The sequence below is a fragment of the Rhinopithecus bieti genome, unplaced genomic scaffold, assembly GCF_001698545.2.
Source record: "Rhinopithecus bieti isolate Rb0 unplaced genomic scaffold, ASM169854v2 scaffold_22453, whole genome shotgun sequence".
Taxonomy (NCBI): domain Eukaryota; kingdom Metazoa; phylum Chordata; class Mammalia; order Primates; family Cercopithecidae; genus Rhinopithecus; species Rhinopithecus bieti.
Window position 1 is genome coordinate 526,446 of NW_016810682.1, and position 21,417 is coordinate 547,862.

Consider the following 21,417-nt stretch of genomic DNA (forward strand, 5'->3'; position numbering starts at 1 on the left):
GTATTTATATATTTATATATATATGTATTTATATGTATATATATGGAGAGAGAGTCTAGAAATTAGCCTACCAGCACAAATAGTCCTACAAATCTCAAAATCCCAGGAAAGAGCTTAACCTTTATATGTGATATCCATGTGTCCCATGAGTCCTAAGCTGTAACTATTTATTCAAGCAGTATTTGGCCTTAGTCAGTAATGATGCCACCATTAGCTGAGGAGAAGTCACAGCTCTTACTCTCATTTGAGCCTTAGGAAAATTTTTTTTTTTGGAGAGAGGGTCTCACTCTGTTGCCTAGGCTGGAGTGCAGTGGCACAATCTCAGCTCACTGCAACATTTGCCTCCCAGGCTTAGGAAAGTTTAAGAGGAAAAAAAGAAAAAGAGGAAAGAAGGAAAGGAAGGAAGAAAACAAAGAAAGAAAAGAAACAAAGAGAAAACAGAGTTAAAATAACTTGAGCAGCATCATGTATCTGGGCAGTACTTATACTAGATAAGCCAAATCTAACCCCTAGTCCTGTTTACCAAATCATATCAGATTATTAGGACTCTACTATGATGTCTCAAGTGAACAATCTGCTTCGAAGCAAACATCTGATTACTCTTCCAAATTGCAGGAGGTCAGAAATTGACCATTTATACGTCAGGGATGTCAAATATTTAATCTATAAATTGAGACATGATGGCATGACACTCATTCATCGTATTAAATTCAAAGCAGATCGGGTGCAGTGGCTCACGCCTATAATCCCAGCACTTTGGGAGGCCGAAACGGGCCTCCTCCCACCTGAGGTCAGGAGTTCAAGGCCAGCCTGGTCAACATGGTGAAACCCTGTCTCTACTAAAAATATAAAATTTGGTCGGGTGTGGTAGTGGGTGCCTGTAATACCGGCTACACAGGAGGCTGAGGCAGGAGAATCGCTTGAACCCGGGAGGTAGAGGTTGAAGTGAGCTGAGATCACACCATGGCACTCCAGCCTGGGCGACAGAGCAAGACTCCGTCTCAAAGAAAAAATCAAACCAAAGAGGTTGCACAGGAAAGAGTGAGCTACATGGCCTCATCAAATACCACAAGAGGGGCCAGGTACGGTGGCTCATGCCTGTAATCCCAACACTTCGGGAGGCGAGGTAGGCGGATCACTTGAGGTAGGAGTTCAAAACCAGCCGGGCCAACATGGTGAAACCCTGTCTCTACTAAAAAGATAAAAAAATTAGCCGGGTGTGGTAGTGCATGTCTGTAATTCCAGCTACTCAGGAGGCTGAGGCAGGAGAATTGCTGAACCCAAAAGGCGGAGGTTGCAGTGAGCCAAGATCACGCCACTGCACTCCAGCCTGGGCAACAGAGTGAGATCCTGTCTCCAAAAAAAAAAAAGGGTAGGGCATGGTGGCTCACGCCTATAATCCCAGCACTTTGCAGTGAGCCGAGATCGCACCATTGCACTCCAGACTGGGTGATAAGAGCGAGACTTCGTCTCAAATAAATAAGTAAATAAATGAGGCTGGGCACGGTGGCTCATGCCCGTAATTCCAACACTTTGGGAAGCCGAGGCAGGTGGATCACTTGAGGTCGGGCATTCGAGACCAGCCGGACCAACATGGAGAAACCCCCATCTCTAATAAAAATGCAAAATTTGCCAGGAGGGGTGGTACATGCCTGTAATTCCAGTAATCATGAGGTCAGGAGTTCGAGACCAGCCTGGTCAACATGGTGAATCCCTGTCTCTATTAAAAATACAAAAATAGGCCAGGCATGGTGATGTGCACCTGTAATCCCAGCTACTCGGAGGCTGAGGCAGGAGAATCACTTGAACCCGGGAGGTGGAGGTTGCAGTGAGCCAAGATCACACCATTGCACTCCAGCCTGGGCAACAAGAGCAAAACTCCGTCTCAAAAAAAACAAACAAATAAACAAAAAAAAAGTCAACAGAAAGATTATGTCTAGGGTTAAACTTAAAGAGGAATAAAGTGATAATAACCTTCTCATAGTGCTACCAACACTTATTAGAGAAAAGAAAGCAGAAAAAGTATTTTTCAGTTAACTCAAAAAAAACCATTTCCCATGAAAAATTACTGAAGAAATTAGAGATATTTACAATGGAACATGTTCTTAAAGCACGATCAGGACTGTGAACATCAGAATCAACTATTTTATTAGTATTTTAAATGAAGATTCTTAAAGCCCCATCTTAGAAAATGAAACCAAAATCTGAGGGAGTTACTACCCTGAGCTCTGCATCATTTAGTAAGTACCTCAAATGACTCCTCAGTCCACTATCCTTTAGACACTCTGAGAAGGATAGGAAGTTGAACGAACATGGACAAGAAAACAATTCAAAATTACATAGGAAAAACCCAGATACAGTCAAATCAGCAGATTCTCATCACCTCTAAGAATCTTGTAAGATCAGGCATACGATTATCACTCCTTCTGGGAAACTAAATGGAGCAGTGGAAACAGTACCTCACTCCATTCAAATCTCATTCCAGCCTGGTTAACAAGAGTGAAATTCCGTCTCAAAAAAAAAAAGTCCGTAGAGCTTAAGTGAAAATTATTAAAGGTATCTAGCATGTGAAACTCTTTTTTTTTGTTTTTGTTTTTTTCTGAGACAGAGTCTTGCTCTGTCACCCAGGCTGGAGTGCAATAGTACAATCTTGGCTCACTGCAACCTCTGCCTCCCAGGTTCAAGCGATTCTTCTGCCTCAGCCTCCGAGTAGCTGGGATTACAGGTGCACATCACCATGCCTGGCCTATTTTTGTATTTTTAATAGAGACAGGGATTCACCATGTTGACCAGGCTGGTCTCGAACTCCTGACCTCATGATCCGCCCACCTCAGTCTCCCAAAGTGCTGGGATTACAGGCATGAGCCACCACGCCCAGCCCACGTGAAACTCTTGTACACTGTTGGTGGAAATGTAAGATGGTGCACTCACTATGGAAAACAGTATGGAGATTCCATAAAATATTAAAAATAGAATTACAATATGATCCAGCAACTCCACTTCCGAATATATACCCAAAGAATTGAAAGCAGGATATCAAAGAGATATTTGTACACTCATATTCCTATCAACATTATTCACAAGAGCCAAAAGGTAGAGGCAATCTAAGTATCTATCAGTGGATGAATGAATAAACAAAATGTGGTATATACATACAATGGAATATTATTCAGCCTTATAAAGAAAGGAATTCTGACACATGCTACATGAATGAACCTGAGGACATTATGCTAAGTGAAATAAGCCAGTGACAGAGACAAATATTGTATGATTCCATTTATATGAGGTTCCTAGATTAGTCAAATTCATAGAGACAGAAAGCAGAAGGGTAGGGGAACACGGTAGGGAGAAATGAAGAATTGTTTAACAGGTATAGAGTTTCAGTTTTGCAAAATTAAAAGAGCTCTGGAGATTGGTTGCACAATAATGTGATTATATTTCAGTACTACTAAACTATACATTTTAAAACAGTTAAGATGGTAAATTTTATGTTATGTGTATTTTACCACAATTAAAAATAAAAAGTATCCAGCATGATTCCAGGACCATGATAAACATTCAGAAAACATATGGTCCCTTCCTATAATGCACTAAGAAGGCTACAACATCATTTCTGTGGTATTTCTGCCAAAAATACATAACCTGAATCTAATCATAAGGAAACGTCGAATAAATTCAGATTGATGTACATTCTACTATAAATAACTGGCTTCCTCAAAAATGTTGAGATCAAGAAAAATAAAGCCTAAGGAAGTCTTCCAGATGAAAAGGGACTAAAGAGACACAATAACTAAATGCAATAACTAAATGCATCCTGCACCAAATACTAGACTGGGGGGACAATAAAACTATAAAGGACATTATTGGCACAATTAATACCATTTGAATATGAATTATGAATTAAATAAACGGTATCAATGTTAAATTTTGACACTAAAGTGTGGTTATAAAAGAAAAGGTCTTTGAGGAAAAATATATAAAGAAATATTGAGTGATAAAGAGATATGATGTTTCTAGCTAACTCTTAAACGATTCAAAACAAATGCATATATAGAGAGAATGATAAAGCACATAAGGAAAAATGTAAAAAACTGTGAATTTGAGTAAAAGATATACCAAAGTTCCTCATTCTATTTTTGCACTATCCTGTAAGTTAGAGATTATATCAAAATAAAAAGTCACCAAAACCAATTCCCATCTTCTCGTGTTAGGAGGTGACTTGGTATTCCCAAAGTTCCTTACACTAGTTCCAAAAGATGCTCTCCATCAAAAGTGGATCCCATAGGCAAATAAAATCAGGACCAGCTGCTATCTGTGATGTTCCTTTCCTGAAGGATCACACTGCACAAGAGCACATTAAATATCTGGAGGCCGGGCACTGTGGCTCATGCCTATAATTGGGAGGCCGAGGTGGGTAAATCATTTGAGGCCAGGAGTTTGAGACCAGCCTGACCAACATGGTGAAACCCGTCTCTACTAAAAATACAAAAATTAGCCGAACGTGGTGGCAGGTGCCTGTAATCCCAGCTACTTGGGAGGTTGAGGCAGGAGAATCGCTTGAACCCAGGAGGCGGAGGTTGCAGTGAGCCAAGATCGTGCCACTGCACTCCAGCCTGGGTGACAGAGTGAGATTCCATCTCGAAAAAACAAAACAAAACAAAACAAGATTTGGACATGTCCCAAAATAAGAAACCCGTTTAACCGAGCACTTCCTGAGCTTTTCACAACTAAACTGTTTTTTTAATCTTATGACACTAACATCAGCAAAACTAGTACTCCAGAGAATGGGAGGAGCTGCTAATTTGATAATTTGAGATACAGCAAATATAAATCAGGCAAAGCCCAGTCCTTCTCAGCCTGGACTCCTACACAGGGCTGCTGGCCTTGGAGAATCAGCTATGAATGGACAAAGCACAGGTTTTCTCTGCGCTAACCAGCATCTCTGAAACTGAGCCTGGAACCTTGGTCTTTTGTTCTACCCAGCTAGACTAACCAGTCCAAACTATGACACTATTTAGTTCAAAAACAACCACAACAAGGACACTAGAAATATCCCTGCTTCATAAGTATATTATGTGTTACTATATTTATTGCAAGTTACTAATTTCATTTATAAGTATATATATCTCACTCACCAAATAGACTGAACTCTTTGATTAACAAGATTATTTCTTACTTCATCATTATAGCCCCAATGCACAGTGCCTGACTCACTACAGGTCACCAATATAAATGCCTGTTGATTATATAATGAATTAATCAATGAATAATTACCTCTGATCCAAGATATGATTTGCCTTGTATTAATTCAGGTGCTGCATAAGCCAGACTCCCACAGCATGTCTGCAGATGGTAATCCTTGTTACCCTGTCAATAAGATAAAAATGCAACACTTATTAATTACAGCCCTTAAGAGAATTAAACCTTGATAAACATCCTTTTCTTTTTTGAGACAGAGTCTCACTCTGTCACCCAGGCTGGAGTGCAATGGTGCAATCTCAGCTCACTGCAACCTCTGCCTCCCGGGTTCAAGTGATTCTCCTGCCTCAACCTCCAGAGTAGCTGGGATTACAGGCACGCAGTTTGCCACCACGCCCAACTAATTTTTGCATTTTTGGTATAGATGGGGTTTCGCCATGTTGGCCAGGCTACTCTCAAACTCCAGACCTGAGGTGATCCACCCGCCTCGGCCTCCCAAAGTGCTGGGATTACAGGCATGAGCCACTGCGCCTGGCCGATAAAAATTATCGGCCAATTTTTATTGTATGCCAATGTTTATGGCACACAACATATAAAATTTACCATCTTAACCTTTTTAAAATGTATAGTTTAGTAGTACTGAAATATAAACACATTGTTGTGCAACCAATCTCCAGAGCTCTTAATTTTGCAAAACTGAAACTCTATACCTGTGTATTTTATGAGCACAAGCAAAGAGAAGCTAGATGAAAAACTACCCCACATTATAAAGGATTTCTGCAGCCAACACAATACTCTGTATACATGTGTGCATGCACGTGTGGTCTTTGCTTCTCTGGATTCCCAACACCACTACAACCTGGCATGAACAAATCCTTTTCCCTTAGCTCAGTCAAATCAGGTTCATACTTCCCTAAATACCCACATACATAAATAAGCCTAGCATATATCCAAGCATCCAAGTCTTTCCATCTCCAAGTATCCCAGGGGGGAAAAATTTATTTACTGGACCTTATCTCCAGTATCAAATCCTTACAAATACAGAAGAGCTCTATTTTTTTAGAGGGAAAAAAGCAATACGTTACATAGAACAGTGCCTTCAAAGTCTGTTTTCTAGATGCAGTTATAAGACAAATCACTCCCTTAGCTTCCAGATCTGTTAAAATGAGTAATCTGCTCATCCTCCCCTGCCCTCCCACAGAATATCAAGACATAATGAAAACAAAGCTACAGTCCAACAGCTGCATAGAGTTCTTACAGCTGGCAAAGGATTTGTGAATTGTGAGATGTCATTTACAACTGAAACAACATGCCCAGGAGCGCGCTCCTGGGAAGAAGGCTGAGGCAATCCTCTCCCAGGCAACCCCGCTTTCCTTAGATGCGTCTATGTGGGTAATCTGTGGCAGCCATAAATGAAGGCACACAGAGTCTGTCAACAAGCCTTCTCCACTGCCTCCCATGGAGAACAACTTAAACCAGTTTATCTGTTCAAAGTATGTTTTCTCTTTATATGTCTGTCAATCAAAAAAAAACCTGCCTTCTAGCATTTGGTTTCCAGAAAAAAGGTTCCACTGATAGTTTCTGAAGAGCCAAGGGAATCAGAGAAAAATCAGAAAGAATCATTCTGCCAAAGGGGTAAAATCTGCTTCCCTTTGCACCTAGCTAATTCTGATCAGGGCAGGAAACAGTAATGGGACTACAAAAGCCTGAGACAAGTCTGCAATTTCAACATTCTTAATGAGTGTAGACAGCTCATTTTTGAGATCATGAGTATAATGATTAGAGAACTCCAGAGGAAGCCTCCAACAGGCAACCACACAGGAGATCTGCTGCAGACAGCACAGCGAGAAAGTTCAAAGTCACCTCAAAGAGAAGTTATACTGGAGAACACCAATACGTAACCACGGAATGCAAATTAAGGAAATACGTAACAGTTATAAATTTAGAAGTGCACATGGGCTTTTTCCTTCTTTTAAAAGGAAAAGGGGGCCGGGCACGGTGGCTCAAGCCTGTAATCCCAGCACTTTGGGAGGCCGAGACGGGTGGATCACGAGGTCAGGAGATCGAGACCATCCTGGTCTACACGGTGAAACCCCGTCTCTACTAAAAAATACAAAAAACTAGCCGGGCGACGAGGCGGGCGCCTGTAGTCCCAGCTACTCGGGAGGCTGAGGCAGGAGAATGGCGTAAACCTGGGAGGCGGAGCTTGCAGTGAGCCGAGATCGCGCCACTGCACTCCAGCCTGGGCGACAGAGCTAGACTCTGTCTCAAAAAAAAAAAAAAAAAAGGAAAAGGGATTGTTTCTCAAAATGTAACTAATTGTTAGTTATAGAACCACTTGGATAATAGATTTGCACTAAATTCTCAACTTTTATCTAAACAAACAAAGGCATCATCTAGTGGCAATATACTCAAACTGCAAGCACATGGTCAAGTCAGCATTCTTGCTATAATAGCCTCAAGTCACCTCTGCACTGCCACAGCACTCATGGAGTCTTCAGCAGGACCAATCCTAGAACTAGGGCAGTGACTCTCAATCTTGATTGAATGTTATGATCGTCTAGAGAACTTACAAAAACTACTGATACCAGGGATGAAATTTAACATTCTTCTCAATGGATGCAACCAAGCTCAATAAAGACTAAGTGGAAGTCAAGACGAAATCACACACTAAGAAACAAATGCATTTACAAAGAACATAGGTGCATCTTATTTCTGCACTTACCTTGGGTTTTGCACAGAGACCAAAGTCAATCAGCTTTAATTTATGATATTCATCAAACAGCAAATTTTCCTGGGAAAACAAAGGTATTTTGATAACTGTATACTGACTTCCTTATATCAAATCCCACCTCTAGCCATTTCTAAAAATGATTTAAGTCCGAGTGTGGCAGCTCATGCCTGTAATCCCCCAGCAATCTGAAGGTAGAGAGGAGAGGATTATTTGAGCCCAGGTTTTCAAGATCAGCCTGGGCAACACGGCAAAACCTGGTCTCATTTTTTAAAAATAAATTAATTAAAATGAGTAAAAATGATCTAAGGTTGTTTCTGTTAAAAAATCTGGATACAACAAACTGAAAATGACTAGAAACTAATGAAATGACAAGAAGTATATAAGGGAAAAGAAGGGCCAGGCACGGTGGCTCACGCCTATAATCCCAGCACTTTAGGAAGCTGAGGTGGGCACATCACCTGAGGTCAGCAGTTCAAGACCAGCCTGACCAACATGGAGAAACCCCATCTCTACTAAAAGTACAAAATTAGCCGGCATGGTGGTACATGCCTGTAATCCCAGCTACTTGGGAGGCTGAGGCAGGAGAATAGCATGAACCTGGGAGGCAGAGCTTGCAGTGAGCGGAGATCCTGCCACTGCACTCCAACCTGGGTAACAGAACGAGACTCCGTCTTAAAAAAAAAAAAAAAAAAAAAAAAAGGAGGGAAAAGAGGAGGAATGTTGATCACTCTATCACTTCCCCACAAGACTCACTAGTATAAACTATTTTTTCCTATTTTCTCCTTGGTGTTCTGAGGGTCAACTATAAGCAAACACAATTTGTGTCAAAAGCAAATTTAAACCAAAAGAGTGAGTTCAAATCAACGAGTTCAGTATAAACAGGTGGAAAAAGAGTTTCCGGCCAGGTGCCCTGGCTCATGCCTGTAATCCCAGCACTTTGGGAGGCTGAGGCAGGCACATCACTTGAAGTCAGGAGTTTGAGACCAGCGTGGCCAACATGGCAAAACCCCGGGCCTACTAAAAACACAAAAATTAGCCGAGAGTGGTGGCAGGCACCTGTAATTCCAGCTACTCAGGAGGCTAAGGCAGGAGGATCACTTGAACCTGGAAGGCAGAGGTTGCAGTGAGACAAGATTATGCCACTGCACTCCAGCCTGGGTAACAGAGCAAGACTCAGTCTCAAAAAATTAAAAATAGAAATGAATAAATAAACGCATACATACATAAAATAAAGATACGAAAAATTAGCTGGGCATGGTGGCATACACCTGTAGTCCCAGCTACTTGGGAGGCTAAGGTGGGAGAATCACTTGAGCCCAGGAGGTTGAGGCTACAGTGAGCCTTGATCATGCCACTGTACTCCAGCCTGGGTGACAGAGTGAGATCTTGTTTTCAAAAAAAAAAAAAAAGACATTTATAAAGTCACACACAATTGACAGATACACAGAATGCTCATAAATGCATCCAAAAAGCCTACCAAGGCCAGGAGTAGTGGCTCATACCTGTAATCTCAGCACTTTGGGAGGCCAGGGCAAAAGGATAGCTTGAGCTCAGGAGTTCGAGACCAGCCTGGGCAACATGGTGAAACCCTATCTCTACAAATAACTAAAAAATTGGTCAAACATGGTTGTGTGCACCTGTACTCCCAGCTACTTAAGAGGCTGAGGTGTGTGGATCACTTGAGCCCTGGAGGTCAACGCTGCAGTGAACCAAAATTGCACCACTGCACTCTTGTCTGAACAACAGAAAAAATAAAAATAAAAGTAACACCTCCCAGAAGTCAAAAGTAAGAGGAAGAAAGGCTGGGTATAGTGGTTCATGCCTGCAATCCCAGCACTTTGGAAGGCCAATGCAGGTGGATCACGTGAGGTTAGGAGTTCAAGACCAGCCTGGCCAACATGGTGAAACCCCATCTCTACTAAAAATACAAAAATTAGTTGGGCGTGGTGGCCTGTGCCTGTAATCTCAACTACTCGGAAGGCTGAGACAGGAGAACTGCTTGAATCCAGGAGGTAGAGGTTGCAGTGAGCTGAAATCACACCATTGCACTCTAGCCTGGGTGACACAGTGAGACACCACCTCTTAAAAAAAAAAAAAAGTAAGAGGAAAAAAGAAATGTGATGTTGGGGCCGGGCGCGGTGGCTCAAGCCTGTAATCCCAGCACTTTGGGAGGCCGAGACGGGCCGATCACGAGGTCAGGAGATCAAGACCATCCTGGCTAACATGGTGAAACCCCGTCTCTACTAAAATACAAAAAAAAAACTAGCCGGGCGACGTGGCGGGCGCCTGTAGTCCCAGCTACTCGGGAGGCTGAGGCAGGAGAATGGCGTGAACCCGGGAGGCGGAGCTTGCAGTGAGCTGAGATCCGGCCACTGCACTCCAGCCTGGGCGACAGAGCGAGACTCCATCTCAAAAAAAAAAAAAAAAAGAAATGTGATGTTATGACTGGAGCAACAACAAAAAATAGCAAACCTAAGATAGATTCCTAAACAGATCATTTGGAAACCTAAAAATAACAGGTAAATGATGCTGAACTCTCAGGTGAGCATCTAAATATGATGCAGTCACTTACTGGCTTGAGGTCCCTGTGAGCATAGCCCTGGCTGTGCACGTAAGCGACAGCAGATACTATCTGACGGAAGACAACCCGGGTCTCCTCTTCTGACAGGCGATCCTGGGAAATTATGTAGTCAAACAGCTCTCCTCCAGGGCAGTACTTCAACAGCAATGGAATCACAGATATTGTTACAACTTACAAAAATCACTTCACAGAAATTTAAAATAAAAAAGTACACTTAACTCAGAGATATTGTTAATTCGACTTTATAGAGAATAGAACCGAGTAAGGCATATTCAAAAGTACACTCTCAGGATCAAACAAGTCAATAATGACTCCAAGAATGAGAACAATAACTCTTTCCTCGAACAGTTTTATTACCAGTAAGTAGAAGTAAAACCAGCTACCACTATGATTTTAAAAACCTCACCCAGGGTTTTATATTTTTATAGCAAAGTATTAAAACCCATTCTCATCTTAATGTACTCTCATTTAGTGTAATTACCTGAAATTTTAAAACCCAGCAGTAATTATTGTTTCTCTATCCCAAAGACCAGTGGTTTTCAATCTGTACCAGAAGGAGCCCAGGTCTACAGAGATATCTCAGACGCTGCAGAACAGGTACCAGAGCACAAAGCTCAAGGCTTTCCATCCCTTTCCCAGGACAGTTCCACTTTTCTGTGAGCTGGGTTTCCATTTTAGCAATATCAATTAAAATTACAAATGCATATGGACTTGACCTCACAGTTCTACATTTAGTTATTGCTCTTATAGATGTACTCACTCATATCAAAAAACAGTATTTTGGTCAGGTGCGGTGGCTCACGCCTGTAATCCCAGCACTTTGGAAAGCCGAGGTGGGTGGATCACTTGAGGTCAGGAGTTCGAGATCAGCCTGGCTAACACAGTGAAAACCCGTCTCTACTAAAAATACAAAAAATTAGCCAGGCGTGGTGGCGGGTGCCTGTAATCCCAGCTACTCAGGAGACTGAGGCAGGAGAATCGCTTGAACCCGGGAGGCAAAGGTTGCAGTGAGCCAAGATTGTACCATTGCACTCCAGCCTGGGTGACAGAGTGAGACTTCGTCTCAAAAAACAAACACCACCACTAACAAAAAATGTACCTTAAAGATCATTTACTGCAGCAGCAGTGTTTGTAAAAGCAAAAGACTAGAAACAACTGTCTTAGTCCATTTGGGCTGCTATAACAAAATACCTTACACTGAGTAATTTATAAACAAGATAAATGTATCGCTCACAGTTCTGGAGGCTGGGAAGTCTAACATCAAGGTGCCAGTAGATCCAGTGTCTAGTGAGGTTCTGTTGCTCACAGTTGGCATGTGCTATGTATCCTCATGTGGTAGAAGGGAGCAAACAGGCTCCCTATAACCTCTTGTATAAGAGCACTAATCCCATTCATAAGAGCTCTGCCCTCATGACCTAATCACCTCCTTAAAGGGCCCCACCTCTTAACACTGGGGATTAAGTTTCAGCATACGAATTTGTGGGGAACACCAGCATTCAGACCTAAATGCTGATACTATATAAACTATAACACGGAATGGAATTCTAGGCAGTAATTAAAAAAAAAAAAAGGAAGTTCTTTACAAACTGCTATGAAACAATGTCCGGTACTAAGTTAATAAAAGACTACAGATTGATATAGTGGCTTGCAAAAGCATTATGCTGAGCAAAAGAAGCCCAACAAAAAAATAAGCAAAAGAATACTGTATGAGTCATTTACATCACATTCGACAACAGATTAAACTAATCTGCAGTGATAGAAATCAGACGAGTAGTTGCTGGTAAGGGCAGGGTGGCTACGGTTACAGGGAAAACTTCAAAAGGGCTGGAGAAAACTTTCTGAGGTGATAAGAGATGTTTTACACTTTCGGGTGGGAGGTACATGGGTACATTTGTCAAACTGCATACCTAATGTGCACATTTTATTATATCTAAATTACACCTCAATAGGAAATTTTTTTAATGTTATCCAATAAGTTTTACAAAAAGAAAACAGCCTACTTCATATTTCCAAATTAAAAAATACAAAATAAAGAGAAATTAAAATGTCTGAAATATCTGAATGTGCTCAGATGGTCTCTAAGATCAATTGTTACATGGGAAAAAAACAAGGTGCAAAGTAATAATTTGAGACCATTTGTGTGACAGAAACCAATAAGCTGGCGGGGCACGGTGGCTCAAGCCTGTAATCCCAGCACTTTGGGAGGCCGAGACGGGCGGATCATGAGGTCAGGAGATCGAGACCATCCTGGCTAACACGGTGAAACCCCGTCTCTACTAAAAAATACAAAAAACTAGCCGGGCGAGGTGGCGGGCGCCTGTAGTCCCAGCTACTCTGGAGGCTGAGGCAGGAGAATGGCGTAAACCCGGGAGGTGGAGCTTGCAGTGAGCCGAGAGCCGGCCACTGCACTCCAGCCTGGGCGACAGAGCGAGACTCCGTCTCAAAAAAAAAAAAAATAGAAACCAATAAGCTACACACACACACACACACACACACATAAAATACACATACGTATGAAATATATGTAGGTATCTACAAGAGACACAAGAAAAATACATGAATAGCTCAGAGAAAAGAAAATTTGAAGGTCGGGAGCAGTGACTCACTCCTGTAATCCCAAGCACTCTGGGAGGCTGAAGTGGGCAAATTGCCTGAGGTCAGAAGTTTGAGACCAGCCTGGCCAACATGGTGAAACTCCGTCTCTACTAAAAAATACAAAAATTAACCAGAGGTGGTAGCACATGCCTATAATCCAAGTTACTCAGGAGGCTGGGGCAGGAAAATCACTTGAACCCAGGAGGCGGAGGTTGTAGTTAGCCAAGGTCACGCCATTGCACTCCAGCCTTCAAGACAGTGTGAGACTTGGTCTCAAAAAAAAAAAAAAAAAAGAGAGAAAAAAGAAAAAGAAAATGTGATGACTAGGGTGGGGCATGGTTGCTCATGCCTGTAATCCCAACATTTTGGGAGGCCAAGGAAGGAAGAGCGCTAAAGGCCAGGAGTCCAAGACCAGCTTGGGCAACAGGCCAAGACCCGCATTTCTATTAATAATATAATAAAATTTAAAAATTAAAGAATATTGGATGACTTGGATGTAGAGGAAATAGAGGATTTTGTTTTTTAATATATACTCCCTTGTACCTTTTTTTTTTTTTTTTTGAGACAGGGTCTCACTCTGTTGCCAAGGCTGGAGTGCAGTGGTGCAATCATAGCTCACTGTAGCCTATATCTCCCAGACTCCTCACCTGAGCCTCCCAAGTAGCTGGGACTACAGGTGTGCACCACTATATCCAGCCTTTTTTTTTTTTTTTTTTTTTAAGTAGAAACAAGGTCTCACTATTGCTCAAGCTGGTCCCAAGCTCCTTAGCTCAAGTGAGCTTCCCACCTTGGCCTCCCAAAGTGCTGGGATTATAGGCACAAGACACTGCACCTAGCCACTCTCTTGTACCTTTAAATTTTCTCCTAGGTTCATGGACGCTTGGGAGATTTTGTTTAACAATTTTTTTTCTTTTTTCAGACAGAGTCTCGCTCTGCCACCCAGGCTGGAGTGCAGTGGCACAATCTCAGCTCACTGCAAGCTCTGCCTCCCAGGCTCAAGCAATCCTCCTACCTCAGCCTCCCAGGTAGCTGGGACTACAGGCATGCACCACCACAACTGGCTAAGTTTTTGTATTTTTTGTAGAAATGAAGTTTTCCCATGTTGCCCAGGGTAGTCTCGAACTCCTGGCCTCAAGTGATCCACCAGCCTTGGCCTCCCAAAGAGCTGGAGTTACAGGCATGAGCCCCTGCGCCTGGCCCTAAGACTTTTATTTGAACAAAGGGATCAGCTAAAAATATAAAGAGGTTTTAAAATTACCATTGTGGACCATGTAGATAGATCTACAGTGTAGTAACGTCAGAAAATAGTTCTAGATCCAAAACATTCAATGTTGTAATTTTTTTGTTTTTATTTTTTAGAGACAGGGTTTTGCTCCGTCACCCAGGCTGGAGTACAGTGCCATTATCATGGCTCACTGCAGCCTCAAACTCCTGGACTTAAGCAATTCTCCCGCCTCAGCCTCCTGAGGAGCTGGAATGACAGATGCGCACCACATGCCATCACACCCAGCTTTTTTTTTTTCTTGTACGTAGAGACAGGGTCTTGCTATGTTACTGAGGCTGGTTTTAAACCACTGGTTTCAAATGATCCTCCCACTTCAGCCTCCCAAAGTGCTGGGATTATAGGCATGAGAGGACCTGGCCAAAATTATGATTTTTTTTTTTTTTTTTTTTTGAGACGGAGTCTCGCTCTGTCACCCAGGCTGGAGTGCTGTGGCCGGATCTCAGCTCACTGCAAGCTCCGCCTCCCGGGTTCACGCCATTCTCCTGTCTCAGCCTCCCGGGTAGCTGGGACTACAGGCGCCGCCACGTCGCCGGGCTAGTTTTTTGTAGTTTTAGTAGAGACGGGGTTTCACCGTGTTAGCCAGGATGGTCTCGATCTCCTGACCTCGTGATCCGCCCGTCTCGGCCTCCCAAAGTGCTGGGATTACAGGCTTGAGCCACCGCGCCCGGCAATTATGATTTTTAAAATATGCTTTTAAAACAGTACTAACCTGTGAAAATCATGTGCAAATTACATATTATTTGGCTGAGACTAACAAAAACTACACAAGTTGAATAACACAAGTTCTAAAGATATCTTTCAAGACAAAAAGGGCAAGTTAAAACTTGAAATTGCTTGGTTTACATAACAGACACTGGAAGCTACCCAGTGCTGTGGGTTGAACTGTCACTGGATCAGCGTAAGCCTAATCCTTGGGTCCTTTTAAGAAGAGAGACATTTGAAAAGAGAGTAGGCCGGGCGCGGTGGCTCAAGCCTGTAATCCCAGCACTTTGGGAGGCCGAGACGGGTGGATCACGAGGTCAGGAGATTGAGACCATCCTGGCTAATACGGTTAAACCCTATCTCTACTTAAAAAAATACAAAAAACTAGCCGGGCGACGAGGCGGGCGCCTGTAGTCCCAGCTACTCGGGAGGCTGAGGCAGGAGAATGGCGTAAACCCGGGAGGCGGAGCTTGCAGTGAGCTGAGATCCAGCCACTGCACTCCAGCCTGGGTGGCAAAGCAAGACTCAGTCTCAAAAAAAAAAAAAAAAAGAAAAGAAAAAGAAAAGAGACAGAGCCACACAGAGAGGAAAACACCATTTGAAGACAGAAGCCAAGATGGGAGTGGTGCATCTATAAACCAAGGAGTGCCCAGGACTGCCAGCAACTACCAAAAACTAAGAGGCAGTAAACAGATTCCCCCTCAGAACCTCCAGAAGGAACCAGCCTTGCCCACATTTAATTTCAGACTTCAAACCTCCAGAACTGTGAGACAATGAGTTTCTGTTGCTTTAAGCCACCAAGTCTGTAGTAATTCGTTCCAACAGTCCTAGGAAATTAATATACTATATAAAACTAGAATGAGGCCGGGCGCGGTGGCTCACGCCTGTAATCCCAGCACTCTGGGAGGCTGAGGCGGGCAAGGTCAGGAGATCAAGACCATCTGGCTAACATGGTGAAACCCCGTCTCTACTAAAAATGTAAAAAATTAGCCGAGAGTGGTGGTGGGCGCCTGTAGTCTCAGCTACTCGGGAGGCTGAGGCAGGAGAAGGGCGTGAACTCGGAAGGTGGAGCTTGCAGTGAGACGAGATTGCACCACTGCACTCCAGCCTGGGCGACAGAGCAAGACTCCGTCTCAAAAAAAAAAAAAAAAAAAAAACTAGAATGAGTCCTTCCCTCTAGGAGAAAATTCTAACATATTCTATCTAATAAACCATACTACCCCATTAGGGGTGTATTAGAAAGATGACATTTACACTGAATCTCCAATTTATTATATACATCTACTTGATCTAAATTGTTACAAATGGAACAAAACAGGTAAGTCGCTTAACATCTATTCTAATCTTTGAGGTGAAATGTACTTTTCTCTTTTACTACTGATAAAGTCACCAAATGTTTTTAGGTATCTAGAACATACTACTAACCTCAAGAACCATGAATATTTTGTTGGCTGTCTCTAGCACATGGTAGAGTTGACATATATGCTGATGTCTCAGATTCTTCAAGGCTTCAATCTCCGTTTTGATTCGGGGCAAATCGCTCTGGGACAAAACATCATATGGAATGAGCAATAAACTTATTCCGGTGGTATTTCAAGCTCCAATACGACCAGCTTTAATACTAAGTAGCAAAAGCTATCAAAAGCCCCCCAAAATTGTTCAACACTACAGAAAAATATAGCAATATTTATTTGCATGTACATGAAATGGGCATTGGAGATTTTATGAAAGACAGGTTCAATGTGGGTCAACAGTACAACATCCAGGAAACAATCTCAGACCCCTTAGGTTAGCATTCCAAACAAGGAAAATGACAGAAACACTACTCAGTTCTCATGCCTAAGCTACCACTTTCAGCCTCAGCAACACCATTTAAGAAGTATGCTGAGCAAAAAACCAGTGAACTTAGGTGAAAGGTATACGGGTATTCACTGTCTCAGTCTCCTATCTTTTCTGAGGTCTTGAAACTTTCAAAATAAAAACTTGGGTGGGGAGACGAAGATAAGCCAAGCTGAAAAAACTTTAAAGGACAGAAGCTTAGAGATATCACCAAGTAAAAAGTAAAACTTCATTATAAAAAGGGACTTAGGCCGGGCACGGTGGCTCACGCCTATAATCCCAGCACTCTGGGAGGCTGAGGTGGGCAGACCACCTGAGGTTGGGAGTTTGAGACCAGCCTGACCAACCCCATCTCTACTAAAAATATAAAATTAGGCAGGCGTGGTGCCGCATGGCTCTAATCCCAGCTACTCAGGAGGCTGAGGCAGGAGAATTGCTTGAACCTGGGAGGCTGCAGTGAGCTGAGATCGTGCCATCATTGCACTCCAGCCTGGGCAACAAGAGCGAAACTCCGTCTCAAAAAAAAAAAAAAAAAAAAAAGGGACTCTGGGCCAGGCGCAGTGGCTCACGCCTATAATCCCAGCACTTTGGGAGGCCAAGATGGGTGGATCACCTGAGGTCGGGAGTTCAGGACCAGCCTGACCAACATGGAGAAACTCTGTCTCTACTAAAATACAAAATTAAAATACAAAATTAAGCCGGGCACGGTGGCTCTCGCCTGTAATCCCAGCACTTTGGGAGGCCAAGGCGGGAGGATCATGAGATCAGAAGATCGAGATCAGCCTAATACAGTGAAACCCCGTCTCTACTAAAAATACAAAAAAATTAGCAGGGCGTGGTGGCGGGAGCCTGTAGTCCCAGCTACTCTAGAGGCTGAGGCAGGAGAATGGCATGAACCCGAGAGGCGGAGCTTGCAGTGAGCTGATATCGCGCCACTGCACTCCAGCCTGGGCGACAGAGCGAGACACCGTCTCAAAAAAAAAAAAAAATACAAAATTAGCCGGGCATGAAGGCGCATGTCTGTAATCTCAGCTACTCGGGAGAATGATGCAGCAGAATTGCTTGAACCCGGGAGGCAGAGGTTGCAGTAAGCCAAGATCATACCCCTGCACTCCAGCCTGGGTGACTGAGCAAGACTCCATCTTGAAAAACAAATAAAATAAAATAAAAAGGGACTCCGTCTAATGGCCAGTGGCTCAGGATCCAGTTATCCAGGACTATACAACTAGATGTCACGTCTTGACGAAGAATCAACTGTAACTTTGACTATGTTGGTATGATAATCTTTTTTCTTTGTGGGGAGGAAGACTGATGACTAAAACCAGGGAAGTAATCAGCTGGGCGCGGTGGCTCATGCCTGTAATCCCAGCACTTTGGGAGGCCGAGGCGGGCAGATCAAGAGGTCAGGAGATCGAGACCATCCTGGCTAACACGGTGAAACCCCGTCTCTACTAAAAATGCAAAAAAATTAGCCAAGCGTGGTGGCTGGTGCCTGTAGTCCCAGCTACTCCAGAGGCTAAGGCAGAAGAATGGCGGGAACCCAGGAGGTGGAGCTTGCAGTGAACAGAGACCCACGTCACTGCACTTCAGCCTTGGTGACAGAGCGAGACTCGCCTCAAAAAAAAAATAAATAAATAAGGCCAGTCCTGGTGGCTCACGCCTGTAATATCAGCACTTTGGGAGGCCGTGGCGGGCGGATCACAAGGTCAGAAGATTGAGACCACGGTGAAACCCCTAAAAATCCAAAAGAAAATTAGCCGGGCATGGTGACGGGCGCCTGTAGTCCCAGATACACGGGAGGCTGAGGCAGGAGAATGGCATGAACCTGGGAGGCGGAGCTTGCAGTGAGCCAAGATCGCGCCACTGCACTCCAGCCTGGACGACAGAGCCAGTCTCCATCTCAAAATGAATAAATAAATAAAAATAAAAATAAATAAAACCATGGAAGTAATCAAAATACTATTAAAATCCTAGGAAATAACTAAAATAAGCATAATAACAACAGAAAATATAAAAACAAGTTTAGAAATCATGAATGTCATACTGACACTTTAGAATAAGTTTTGAGCATCAGTGTGATAACACATTTTGTGTTATTTAACATTTTGTTTGCTATTTAAGTATTTGAAGTGTTAAAGTAAGTCACACTAAAGTTATAACTGAAATTTAAACTGTTTAAGGGTTAAGCAGTTTAAACTGCTTAATCTTATTGATACTCATGTTTAAATACTCAAGAAAAATGGTTTTAATGCTTTTTTCTTAGATTAATAAATAGAAAATAAAAAATTGAATAAAACAAAAAAACTGAAGGAAAGCCTGAATTGTCCACTGACAGATGATTAAAAATAATTTCTTATACTGGTCACTGTATGATTTTAGCATATATTTAGGAAGAAATTCAAAGAATTTAATGACATTGCTATAACAAAACTACTTACATTCTCTTTGACTTTTTTTTTTTTTTTTCTGGAGACAGGGTCTTGTTCTGTTGCCCAGTTTGGAGTACAGTGGCACCATCTCGGCTCACTGCACCACAACGTGCCAGACTCAAGTGATCTTCCCACCTCAGCGCCCCCAAGTAGCTGGGACTACAGGTGTGTACCACGACGTCCAGCTAAACTTTTTGTATTTTTTGTAGAGAAGGGCATTCACCATGTTGCCCAGGCTGGTCTCAAACTCCTGACCTCAGGCAATCCACCCACTTTGGCCTCCCAAAGTTCTGGGATTACAGGTGTGAGCCACCGTGCCTGGCTCTCTTTGACTTATTTATGTGTTAATCAGAACTTATATCCTTAACAATTAAAAAAGTAGGTAACAATTGATATTAAGCCCTATCTCATTCCAACAATAAAAACATCAAAACAAAATTTTTTTTTAGACAGGATCTTGCTCTGTTGCCCAGGCTAGAGTGCAGTGGTGCAATCACAGCTCACTACAGCCTTAATCTCCTAGGCTCAAGGGATCCTCCCAACCACCACTTCCTGAGTAGCTGGGACTATAGGCATGCATAAACACACCTGGCTAATTTTTTTTATTTTTTGTAGAGACAAGTCTTGCCATATTGCCCAGGCTAGTCTCGAACTCCTGGCCTCAAGCAATCCTCTGGCCTCAGCTTCCCAAAGTGTTGGAATTACAGGGATGAGCCACCACATCCAACCAAAAATTATTTTTTATGTTTGATAATTAAGAACATTTACAAAATGTTAGGCTGGGAGCAGTGGCTCACACCTGTAATCCCAGCACTTTGGGAGGCCAAGGTGGGTGAATCACTTGAGGTCAGGAGTTCGAGACCAGCCTGGCCAACATGATGAAATCCCGTCTCTACTGAAAATACAAAAATTAGCTGGATGTGGTGGCACACACCTGTAGTCCCAGCTACTTGGGTGGCTGAGGCAGGAGAATCACTTGAACCCAGGAGGCGAAGGTTGCAGTGAGCTGAGATGGTGCCACTGCACTCCAGCCTGGTGACAGAGCGAGACTCCATCTCAAAAAAAAAAAAAAAAAAACAAAGAATGTTAGGAAGAATTAGAAAAAAAAGATGACTCAAGGTGACTTCAAACACTGGAAGGGGTATAGAAGCCCTAGAAAAACCACCAAAAGAAACAGGCTTTATCTCAATATAAAAATAACTTTTTATACATTGTAGCCAACACCACAAATTGAATGGGCTGCTTTAGGAGGTAACAAGCTGTTCATCCTGGAAGAATTCACACAGAGGAAAAAGAGGCTGATTAGGAAAAGGATTTAATTAGATAACTTCTAAAGCCATTTTGAATAAAATGCTGGGACAGGCCAAGTACAGTGGCTCACCCCTACATTTCCTGTACTTTGGGAGGCTGAGATGGGAAGATTGCTTGAAGCCAGAAGTTTGAGACCACCCTGGGCAACAGAGTGAGACCTTGGAGGCTGAGGTGGGAGGATCACTTAAGCCCAGCAGGTACAGGCTGCAGTGAGCTGTGATTCTGCAACTGCACTCCAGTCTGGACGACAAAGTGAGACTCTGTCAAAAAAAAAAAAAAAAAAGCTAGGACATAATAAAAGTATCATAAGAAAATAAAGATGGGGCCAGGCACAGTGGCTCACATCTGTAATCCTAGCACTTTGGGAGACTGAGGCAGGCGGATCACAAGGTCAGGAGATCAAGACCATCCTAGCTAACACGGTGAAACCCCGTCTCTACTAAAAAAAAAAAAAAAATACAAAAAAATTAGCCAGGCGTGGTGGTGGGCACCAGTAGTCCCAGCTACTCAGGAGGCTGAGGCAGGAGAATGGCGTGAACCTGGAAGGCAGGGCTTGCAGTGAGCCGAGATTGTGCCACTCAAAAAAAAGAAAGAAAAGAAAGATGGGACATATTAATATCCAGAAACACCTACAGACTACAGATGGATGACAGACTTCAAATATGTGCCACTGCCCTGCATTAAAATCTGAAGAACAAAGTAATCCCTTCCCCAGATTACTTTTAAAACCGCAGATCTATAT

At 42.9% G+C, this 21,417-nt stretch overlaps 1 protein-coding gene across 1 annotated transcript in view; it reads right to left on the reverse strand.

The window, feature by feature from the left end:
* MELK (maternal embryonic leucine zipper kinase) overlaps window positions 1-21,417 on the reverse strand; it is a 106,699-nt gene that overhangs the window by 80,998 nt on the left and 4,284 nt on the right. Inside the window, exons 4-7 of the mRNA XM_017892646.1 lie at window positions 16,522-16,636; window positions 10,506-10,649; window positions 7,925-7,993; window positions 5,275-5,367 (exon numbers count right to left, since the gene is read on the reverse strand). Of these exons, the coding sequence (XP_017748135.1) occupies window positions 5,275-5,367; window positions 7,925-7,993; window positions 10,506-10,649; window positions 16,522-16,636 (421 nt within the window). The remainder of the gene's footprint in view (window positions 1-5,274; window positions 5,368-7,924; window positions 7,994-10,505; window positions 10,650-16,521; window positions 16,637-21,417) is intronic.